This window comes from Brachionichthys hirsutus, chromosome 10 (genome assembly GCF_040956055.1).
Source record: "Brachionichthys hirsutus isolate HB-005 chromosome 10, CSIRO-AGI_Bhir_v1, whole genome shotgun sequence".
Lineage (NCBI taxonomy): Eukaryota > Metazoa > Chordata > Actinopteri > Lophiiformes > Brachionichthyidae > Brachionichthys > Brachionichthys hirsutus.
This window is the reverse complement of record NC_090906.1, coordinates 11,770,658-11,781,692: the sequence shown is the minus strand read 5'-3', so window position 1 is coordinate 11,781,692 and position 11,035 is coordinate 11,770,658. Positions and strand designations below refer to the sequence as shown.

The window sequence follows — 11,035 nt, the reverse complement described above, 5'->3', positions numbered from 1 at the left end:
CGGCCGGCATCTGCCTCATCCCGGCCCTACGGCAGCTTGGAGATCCTTCTCCCGGAGGACACTTGGCAAAAGCCTGGAGGGGGGGGGGGGGGGGTGCAAATCTGACTCCTGCAGGCCCTCGGGGGGAGAAGCCACTTGTGCGGCCCCGGCCTTCTGTCCGACTGCGGGACAATGGGGGGTGAGGAACGGGCGTCTGGCGGGCCGTGAGCTGTGAGACGCTGCCTGGTCGGAGCTCATCAGGCTGCTGGACGCCGAAGGACGGACGAGGTCGTCTTCATCAGGAGACGTCCTCATCAGGAGACGCCCTCATCCGACCGCATACAGGGGTGAAACAAATTCAATTCAATTCAATTCAGTGTTCTTTATATATCAGATCACAACATAAAAGTCATCTCAATGCACTTTACAGGATTAGCAGGGAAAGACAGAACCCAACCTGACCCACAAGTCCAATGCGGATCGAAAAGTAGAGGCACTCCAAACAGTCTCTGGAAAAAGAAGCTGAAACGGGGACGTTTCGAGCTCGGGATCTAGATCTCAGGATTCAAACGTGGAATCCAGAGAATTCAGCAGCGACAGCTTGAATTTATGCGACTTAATAAAAGCTTTGGAATGTAACCAGGTGAAGTGCCTTCAGGATTGTTTTGCCTTTACCTCCAGGGTGTGTTCAGTTAAAACACAGTCTTCTCAGTTGTAATTCAACGCCCCCCCCCCGTGATCACCTTGACATGGGTCCAGTGACCGCTTCACAAATCCAGCTAAGATGAGGTAAACGAAACTGAACTGTTGGACTCAGCAGATGTTGAATTAGTCTTTTGTTCGGGCACAAAAGGAGCCGTGATAATTGCTTAATACCACCCGAACCCCCCCATGCCCCCCCCCCCCCCTCAATCCCACCTCACCTCTCCGGCTCGGATGTGGTCCTGCAGCATCCTCGGTGACAGATGGGAGATAAAAGAGGGAGCTGGGCGGGGCGAGGGAATGAGAACAGGTGGGGGGAGGGGGGTGAAAAGAAGAAAAGGAAAGGGGTCAGGGGTCAACTGGAGCAAAAGAAAGGGGGAGGAAACTTTACACAGAGGCTTGCAGAGAGGAAATCGATGGCTAGATTTGTGTTCTTTTGTGCCGGTCGTTTCGCCAGATGTCGAGTGACCAATGCTGAACAGGATAACGCACGGACGGATGGCGATCGGATGGCGGTCGGATGGCGAGTCTCCACCGGCATCTCTTCATCCGCTGCAGCAGCAACACGAACGCACCAATCTCACCAAAGACTTTTAAAGTGTAATATATTCTCCTGACCCCATTCTGGATCCGATCTTGGTGAAATTAGGCGGTAAGATTGAGGCCCCCTCCCTACATGACCGTGTTAAATACCACAAACATCGATCAATAGTCAGGCGAGATATTGAGGAACGCATTTTGAAGCGCCATCGACTGCAATGTCTCAAAGCGATCCAGAATCCAGGATCTCTTCTGGATTATCATCAAAGTTTAATCAATTGAGATTCCCAACATCTCCTGAAAAGTTCATGAAGATCCGTCGAGGACTGTTTGAGTCATCTCTGGCTCGGATGCAGGCAAAAACATAAACTCCTCGGCGGAGACAATAATCCATCGTTTAATGGAAATATTGGGTAATCTAAAGGGAGATTAAAAGTTTATTCTAGAGAGAGAATGGGATTAGAGTGGAGCAGAAGACGGTGTCACCGGAGCGCTAATGGCTCATCAGAGGCTTCAGTCTCAGGTTGTGAATACAGCTGCCTATTCAATCTCCCCCCCCCCCCCCCATCCTGTAAAAGAGGAACCCCCAACAGACTGCAGCAGCCCCCCCCTCCCTGCTGTGGCACGCCGGGCAGCTGCTGAACTGACCAAAGCTAACAATGCAGTTTAACTCAATCTGTTCAGTGTGTGTGTGTGTGTGTGTGTGTGTAAGGAGCCTCAGATGTCCCCCCCCCCCCCCCCAACACCAGGAACTATGAAACCAAAGAGGCTGTAATAAAGACACATATTTAACGTAAAGTATTCGTCTAACGAGACGTCTTCTCTCCAGATTTACTGCGAAATCATTTCTGTTTGAACAACGATGTCCTTAATTTTAAGATATTATAAAACTTATTTAATCAATTTGTTGCAGAAAAGTGACATTAAATTAAAAAATAATTATACTGATCAGTGTCTCTAGCTTCGAGCTAATCTTAACTTTACAGGTTTATTTTTGCTCTTCTATCATAGCTTACTGACCCCCCCCCCCCTCAGAGGCACATCTGTCCTTTCTAAAGTAGAGATTTAAGTCTTACTAGTAGTAAATGTACCTTGTTTTTATTTATTCCATGTGTTTTATCAATGTACTTTGGTCTCTGCGGCGGCAGGGTACTTTGTGATGAAGACTCTCCTGACAGCTTGTGCAGCGGCGCCCCCTACTGCCACACATGCAAACCTGCACGACTCATCAGACAGTATTCGGCCCCAGCACCTTCTTGCTGTGCTGCGACAGCGCTAACCACTACGCCACCAAGACTTAACGTTCGCTTTCTCCAGTGAAGCCAGTTTAAAATACACGAGGACTTTATTCATTACGTAACTGATATTTTTTTTTTTCTAACTTCCAAGTGTTCATATTTGCGAGGTTAAAAAAAAAACAACAACAACAACAACAATTCAGACAATCACATATCAGATACGGGTACTTTCAAGAATCACACTGAGCTCTCAGACGTACGGGACCATATGATGGTCGCTCTCACTACAGTACAAGAGATAACCTCCAGGCGCCGCCACCGTGCATCCGGCCACCGGTAGAACGGGAAGGCTTTCGATGCGGCGCCGGCGTAATAAAAAACCGCACACACACACACACACGCTCCCCCTTGTGGAGTTATTCCTCACTTCATTTCTACGACCTCGTCGACAGTCATTCCATCAATAAAAGCTTTGAATATGGCCCGAATACAACCACAGACACAATCTGTTGAGTACTATGAAAAAGTACAGTAACCGGGCAGTAGAACCCAAAAGAACTTGGAGGTTCCTGCCCCTGAAGGACAAAGTATGTATTCAGTGATGCGACGCGACGTCCGGCCCGTTCCGCTACAACGCCGGCCGTCCGTTCAGTTTGTCGTGCATGAGCGCGATGGCGCCCCCCGTGAAGTCTCTGAGAACCTGCACCGTCTCCCGCTGGAGCCGCAGCGACTCCCTCACGAACTCCTGCTGCGTCTCCGCCAGCTGCTGCACCGACTCGGAGAGGAGCTCCAACGACCGCGACACCGTCTCCAGCAGGACGTTGGTGGCGTGCTGCTCCTGCAGGCTCAGCGACGCGTTGTGCAGCAAGCTGGCTCTCGAGTTCTGCGAGGGAACCGAGGGCGACGGCGCCGAAGGTCCGGAGGGCGTCTGAGGTTGCGTTTTTTTCTGGATGCCGCCGTTTCCTCGGTGATCTTCCGTCGGCTTCGTTATTGGAGCGGGAGGAAGGATGCCGTCCTTCTGGTCGTCGTCCGAGTCTGGAAATGTGTCGGCGTCTTGGGTCAAAGAAAGAAAGAAAAAAAAAAGGACTCGTCAGTGCTCTGTTATTACTAAAAACAAGTTAAAAAGTTCATGTCTGTCGGGAATCACACCCACAACTCACCTTCTGTCAGAGGGACTTCATACTGCACATCAAAGGAAGGCTGCGCCGAGTCTCCTGCAACATTCAAAAAATGACTTGACGTTGAGGGAACACGATGGATTTGCTTTACAATGAAAATACTATATAATACTTGGAGGTGTATTTTAGGTAAGGCATGGAATTTATTTATTTATTTCGACCACGTAAACAACAAAGAATAAAATGATAAAACAATGCCAAATACATGCGCACACATATACATAAACATAAATACATATATATATTACACACATATGTAAAGACATATTCACACACACACGCAGCACATGTAATATTAATTAACAATAACTCAAACAATAAATAATAACCATAATGCACTAACTATGCAATTTACGTGAGCGAAAGGGAGTAAGCCAATCGCCGTCATCTCCTGCTCACGGAGGGGGGGGGGGGGGGGGGCCTGAGAGATCTACATTTACGCACAAGGCACAGCTGCTTAACTTCATTATTTGAAACGCCCCCCGAGATGCCGGCAGGATCTAACGTTTATTAATGTTCTATATTGTTGTTCTACGTCTCACACATGCAATCCGGGATTCTACAGCGAAGTTTCTTTGGCGTAAACTAGTCTGTGTGAAAAAGACGAGACGCACCGGTCTACTTCAGGAACGCTAACGTTTGGCTAAAAGCACTCACTTGCGCTGTAGGACGTCGAGGCCATGTCCAAACCGCCATTAGGAGAACTCTGCATTCCGATCATATCTTCCTCCTCCATTTCCTCCTCTTCAGGCACATCGTCATCGTCTCCCAGCGGGCCGAAGTCCTCGGTGTTCTGGTCTTCCTTGCCCATCTCCAGAATATGGAGCACTATTTTCTCCGTCGGGTTGAGGTCCCTGGAAAGCCGCGCTCTGAGACCCTTGCTGGGCGCTGCCCCCGACCGCATGGCAGCCACTTTCCGTTTGGTATCGCACTTGAGATCCGACCATTTCTTGATGACCTCGATGATCTCCCGCTGGCATTCTCCGATCTCGTTGACGCGGGCGGTGATCTCTGCCCAGGTGCGCTTCTTCATGTCTGTCGGCACGCCGCGATTAAATTTGCCTTTTGGGGGGAGAAAAAGAAAAAAAAGTTTATTCACTTGTGTTTGAGATGGCACAATATCAGCATCGTTTGAAGTTAAAGGACTCCTGAGAGGATGGAACACCTGGAGACACGCACCCACAACAACCCTACGATGCTTCCTCACTTCATCCAGCAGTATGTGGACCTCACTGAAGGAGAAGCGAGCTTTCCGCTTCTTGAATCGAGCAACGCTGTCGTGGCTGTAGTACATCGGCGAGGACATCCTCCGGTGTCAGTCGGGATCCAGCTGCTCTGGACTGGCTTCTCCTCCAGCTTCAGGTGGCTTCAGGGTTAGACTCTGCTTAAAGTTAGGACAGGAGTGCTCAGGCTAAACCTGCTCGTCTCGAGCTAAGGTGTTGCTGCATATATTAAAATAGAATAAAAACATTCTGAAACTGGGCTTGAGGGTAAATAAACTGATGTTTGTTTATAATGTTAGTGTTGACATTTCACTCCTCCAGAAGCGAAGTGAATGAACAATGGACGATGCTAGATGTGCTTCACACACAAGACTAGTTAGCTAGCTATAGCTAAAACCCAACTCCGCTATAGTGAAACGTAGCACTGTATTTATCATTCATATTTATCTATAGTACCATGACTTTTTAGAAACTACTTATTGCATGTTTTAAATAGTAGAATACAGCATTAAATGTTGTTTTCCACTTTGCTAGCTTCAGTTGAATCACGTATAGGTTAGCTGCCTTTGCAGTAAAACAACGTTGGCTAACGCTGTTGGTCTGAAAGGGGCTTTGAGGCACTTTGTTCGGGGAGTCTCACTTCCGGAGATATTATTTAATAATAATAAAAAAAATAGACAATGAGAGGGAGAACATACCTGCAGTCGAAGAAAATATGTTTAGGTCCAGAAAAGCAGCGATAAACTTCCTTAAGCGGAAAGATAGCTACAGTCAAGCTAACCGATGCGAAGCTAACAGTGCTCAAACGATTTCCGGTTAGCTTTCGAGGATATTAGCGCAGTAAGTTGTGTAATTAACAATAAACACATTATTAGTATTTTGACTGTACGTCATATTAAGTGATTACTACGCGCGTAAGTAACAATTACGTTGCTTCGAGTTACGTCCTTTATTTTCTTGTATAATTATTGTGCTTTTATTGTGAAGAATTCACATTTCCCCGGTAACGGAACACAACCGTGTTCAAAAGCGCATCAAGAAATAGAACAACGGTTTTTACCATACCATCTTTATTCCAAGCGTTTTCAGTTTTATGACTGGCTATGAACTAAAACAATTAAAACAATTTTAAATGTGGCACTCGTTTCTGCATGCATTTAAAGAATATACACATGTATTGATCATTTGAATATTGTGCATTATCATGCAGCCATTGAAGTAAACGGTGATAATAGAAGTCATGGATAGTACTCTCGCAGTTTTACAACCAGCTTTGAACATTAAAATGAAACATCAGCTTTTCCAAACAAGGGGTTTCTGAGAGATGTGCGAATGTTAAGTGACACACACACACACACACACACACACACACACACGCACACACACACAACCGTTGCAATGGGACAACCGATTCTTTCTGAGGATTTAAAACCGCTGCGAACTCCACGGAAATAAATGCTTGGGGTATTCAATGCTCCATTAACATGAGTCCCGCTATATGTATATATATATATATATGTATGTATTTTTTTTAAGCAGTCAGTGAAAACAAGTCACAGCTTCATTCTGTTAACCTCTGTTCATTCCAACAGAAGATCCGAGCCACAAGCGACATTCGATGAGGGGACTGGGCTTTCATGTCTGTCAAAGGGACGTCAGAAGGTATCAAGAAATTTATTTCTGAGAAAATGTTTGGCATTATCAGTAAAGAAACAAAGCTAATAGAGCCCCCCCCCCCCCTACAGACGTAAAATATTTAGGAAACCAGCCATGGCGATATAATAGAGGCACTCACATTTTTTCTTTTTCACTAATCTGACAGCGTCGCCCGAACACAACGGAGTCGTATTCAGGACCGGACTCATTCAGTGTTGATCCACAGCGCTCAGGTTTTCACTTCTCTGTGTTGCTAACACTGATAAGTGGCCGATTGTTATCGTACAGTAAACAACATGGTGTTGAATCAACACGAAATAAACCTGCACACAGAGGGGGGGGGGGTTGCTGGATAACAGAACGTTGTAGTGATGGTGGCAAAACGTATTTAAGCGTGTAAACAAAAACAAAACAAAGTGGTTCTACATGAAGAGCAGGGGAGACCTCACGCGGGCTCAAGAGTACATGGTCAGCTGAAGCCACTGAAAAGAAACGGGTGCAGAAAGAGGTGAGTTCATGTTCCTATCGACACCGTTAATATCCCAGTGACGCCTCAATGACCCCCCCGCAGCGCTTTACCTCCTGAACGTTGACTTTGATTGTCCCGTTCTTATCCTTATCCAGGGTTTTGAAGGCACCTGGAATGAGGAAGCAGAAGACGACGGCGTTAATCGCCATCCGGATAAAGCAGCTCAAGACTTGGCTTCTCAAACTCACGGCACATGGCGTCCAGCCTCACGAGGCAACCGATGTAGTTGTCAAAATCCATGTTTCCGTTTTCATCAGAGTATCTGCGGATTAGCATCTGGAACAGCTGATCGTTCAGCGGGAAGCCTGAGGAAGAGACGAATGTGTGAGCGACGAGCGGAACAGCCGACGACAACGACGTTCCGATTCCACCAAGGTGTCGGAATACTGACGATTAAGACGCGTCACCAGGACCTAAGCGGAAGCTCGGAAATCCTCCATGTATGATCACACAATGGGAAATCCCAGCTTGCTGTGTTGTCATGACAACAGTTTGTTATCCCTGCATCTTTTCAGCCATCAGCTGCAAAAATTGTAATAGTCGGGAGGAATATAAATAAAGATACCGGCCGCTTTGAAAGCGTCGGGCAGCTCGTCGGCACCGATGGCACCGGAGCAATCCGCGTCGTGAGATTTGTAGACTCCCTGAACAACAACGAGAAAATTCAAGCATTTAGGTCATCAGAAAATGTCCCGACAAAGCCTTTCAAGATTCATTTGACAGGAAATTTAAAGTTCGCCCAGTATAAAAAAAAATATTTCCTGTAAAATAAAACATTGCTTTTAGCTATAATGTTCTCACGGACTTGAAGAAGATGCGCGGAATAAAGGAAACGGGCTTTCTGTACTCGCCTGCCATTTCTTCACATTGTTCCAGAGGTGCTTGAATTCATGGAAGCCCAGTTTTCCAGTGCTGTCGCTCTGGAAACGGCCCGATTGAGGAAAACAGGCACCAAGTTGTCTTAGAAAAGCAATTAATTACACGACTGCCGGCACGCTGCGTTTACCCGCGGCGGAGTCTTATTTGCCTTGCTTGTTCCCGCGAGAGAGAACCGACAGTATGGAGCGAATATCAACCCAATTGTTACGAAGCTTTCCGTTACCGTTACGATCATTCTGCCCACTAATATAAAACTATTCAACTTAGATTCAAGGGATTAATCGCCACTAATTAGCAGCTTAATATGTTATCTCCTTACAACCTTCTGGGTCGTACATCATGGAACATCGCAGAACCCCGTTTGTACGAACACTGAACATTCTCCAGGAAGGTATCGAGACAAATCAAAAGTACCGCTGTGTTACACGCAGTAACAGTCCAGTAGGAACCTCGCGTCGATCACGCCATCCCACATCCGACCAGTGTCAAAAGCATGTAGCCGCGATCAGCTATAAAATGCCCGTCTTCAGCCTTGGCGTGCGGCTGCAAACATTTTATAAATGACTAGAATCACTTTCCTGCACGACTAACTTCCCTCTATAATCCGGATTAGCCTACACGTAAAAGGATACGTCCATGACCGCCACCATGCTCCTGCAAGACTCAATGCTAAACCCATCCGTCTTCAGGTCCTCATCTGGAAAACACACATTAAAATGTAGATAAATACCGTAAAGGCAAAAAAATCACTACACAGTAGTACAAGAACATAGTACAACAATCCACGCGGGATTCGAGCGAGTCCTCCGAGGAGGACGGCGTCTTACGTTTTCCAATGATTCTGTTGAGGATGTTCCTCAGCTCAGACGGGCTCACCTCCATGTCCTGCAAGACAAATGTCCAACACGTGTCCAAAAAAAAACCAACGACCCGATGGACGGACAGAGAATCGACGAGTCGTCGCGCTCACATCCCCGGCGAGTTGCTGGAAGACTCGGCGAAACTGTTTCTCCTCGTCGCTCTCGTGCTGCTCTGTGTACACGGCCGGGCGGCGTGGGGGGGGCTGCCGGGAAAAGAGGGGACAACGTCAGCGTAGGCGCGGCGGCAGGACAGCGAAGGAATGGCCGGTACTCACAGGGTCCGAAGGGAAAAACTGGTTCGGGTCGAAGGAGCCGCTACTAAAACACGGGGGGAAGCAAAAGGAGGAGCCGTTACGTCACAAATCGCCTCTTCTGTTTTAGACGACGACTTTATGCAGATTCTCACCTGAAAGCATCGACGAGGCCGCTGAGAAAACCTCTGGCAGAAAACATCTTCCGTCAACTGTGTGGAGAATCATTTGGGATGATGGAACAACAACAACAACAACAACAAGGGTGTAAAGCCAGGAGAGAATTATTTCAGGCACGCTTAATCCTCCATAAGAACCCGGTTGATTTATCCGGTACTGTGAAAATGGTCGATTGTTCATTCTAATACTGGAATAACTGATTATCGGCGCGTCTTTAGCGTCCCGTGTTTTCGTAGATTAATTAGCGGCACACCCACAAACTCGGAACTTTTCTCCCGTTATGGGGAAAAACATGCGACGCCGCACCCAGTCCGCCGCGAAAAATAGATCCCGTTCGGAAAGGTCGCCCTCCCGCGTCACGCGTTTAGCACGTTTCGTTACTCGCGCTGTCTGAAGTAACGAGTAGCGGAGCAAAGAGGAGATTACCGAAAGTGGAACCGAATCAACCACTTTAATCCCGGAACATTAAAGTGCTGCCGCAACGTCACGGCTTTACCGAAAGCGGTTCAAATTTACATTTATTTACTTATTTACAGCTGCCGTTACATCACAAATTAAATATTTAGCGGTTAGAGACACACACAAGGTTCAAACATAGTTTTTAAAACATATTAAATGCGGATTTAACAGTGCGCTGACGCTAGCCTGGGCTAAAGCTAGCCCACCTAAGTCTTAGCTTCGGCTAAGCTTGTCTACGTGCAACGTTCTCTAAACTCCCGTGATTAACATCGATTTGATTTCGAAGCAAATGATGGTTCGATTATGTGAAATAACTTCTATTTACCGTAATGCAAACGAGGCTTCACGGAACTTAGCCGAAGAGTTATTTGGCAGCTTCCAGCTAGCAGGGTGGCCCAGTCGAGTCGACACGCCCTGACAAAGATCATCTGAAAGTTGAGATGACTTTTGACACGCGCTTCCGGGTTTGTTTTGGGTTTCATTCAATGTTATGGCGTGCTTTGTATCGCTTCGTTTGTACCGGTCATAAACGCATCGTGTTTGGCTTTGCGAACAAAAAGCGAGGCTTCCTAAATGTCTAAATGGACGTAGATACAGCAACACCTGCAGATGTTTGTTTTATAGATACAGCAACACCTGCAGATGTTTGTTTTAAGACATGCGCAGTGCAACCTCACGCGCCGGCGCCGCAGGGGTTAAATTGTGTACGAAAAGCATTTTAATTATACAAATGTGTGTGTGGTTTTTTTTATCGTTAAAATATAATTATTTGTCATTATTTCGCATGAGATTATGTTGAAATTCATTTTTGGCAAATATACGCGATTCCATTCCGCAGATTTATTCTGGATCTTATGTGTCACATCAAAAGTAGTAAACAATAAAAAAAAAAAAAAAAAGGCAAACAGGATTCATTTGCATCATTACAGTTAGTAATTTATTTGGAGCAGAGTATTTTAATGGCAGTTGAATAATTTCATAGAGGAAGTGGAATAGTTCTAGGAAAGCCTAACAATCCTTAATCCGGACTGGGGCTATGTTTAAAAATGGCCGCATGCCACACTGAATAATTAATGACAGCTTAATAAAACCAGACAGAAAATTGTGTTTTCATTTATTTGACAAAATCCTATTCTTTAATAATTGGATCATATAAGCAGCAATTAGCCAAAGCTTGCGATGGATTGTGCCAAACTGTCAAAGGAACGTCAAGGGAAACTGGATGGAGGAGAACATGAAGTCGTCATGGATACGGCTATCAAATATTACTTTCTCTCCTTCTGGGATCACTGGGGGGGGGGCATCGTTTCTTTATCTTATCATTTGCTTTATGTAGATCAGATGAAAAGACACAAAATGCA

At 46.2% G+C, this 11,035-nt stretch overlaps 2 protein-coding genes across 2 annotated transcripts; both read right to left on the bottom strand.

Annotated features, from left to right (window-relative positions):
- Positions 1 to 3,087: 3,087 nt before the first annotated feature.
- zgc:153990 (uncharacterized protein LOC768125 homolog) lies at positions 3,088 to 5,606 on the bottom strand. The gene is made up of 5 exons (XM_068744993.1): positions 5,559 to 5,606; positions 4,817 to 5,018; positions 4,295 to 4,699; positions 3,620 to 3,673; positions 3,088 to 3,512 (listed from the first exon to the last, which is right to left on the bottom strand). Exons 2-5 carry the CDS (start codon positions 4,941 to 4,943, stop codon positions 3,088 to 3,090), a joined length of 1,011 nt encoding a protein of 336 aa, XP_068601094.1. The 5' UTR covers positions 4,944 to 5,018; positions 5,559 to 5,606.
- A 719-nt stretch (positions 5,607 to 6,325) lies between these two features.
- On the bottom strand, positions 6,326 to 10,083 carry LOC137900294 (calpain small subunit 1-like). The gene is made up of 11 exons (XM_068744357.1): positions 10,000 to 10,083; positions 9,191 to 9,247; positions 9,060 to 9,102; positions 8,895 to 8,987; positions 8,752 to 8,809; positions 8,557 to 8,621; positions 7,897 to 7,965; positions 7,611 to 7,689; positions 7,234 to 7,350; positions 7,096 to 7,154; positions 6,326 to 6,998 (listed from the first exon to the last, which is right to left on the bottom strand). Exons 2-11 carry the CDS (start codon positions 9,235 to 9,237, stop codon positions 6,972 to 6,974), a joined length of 657 nt encoding a protein of 218 aa, XP_068600458.1. The 5' UTR covers positions 9,238 to 9,247; positions 10,000 to 10,083; the 3' UTR covers positions 6,326 to 6,971.
- Positions 10,084 to 11,035: the final 952 nt, after the last annotated feature.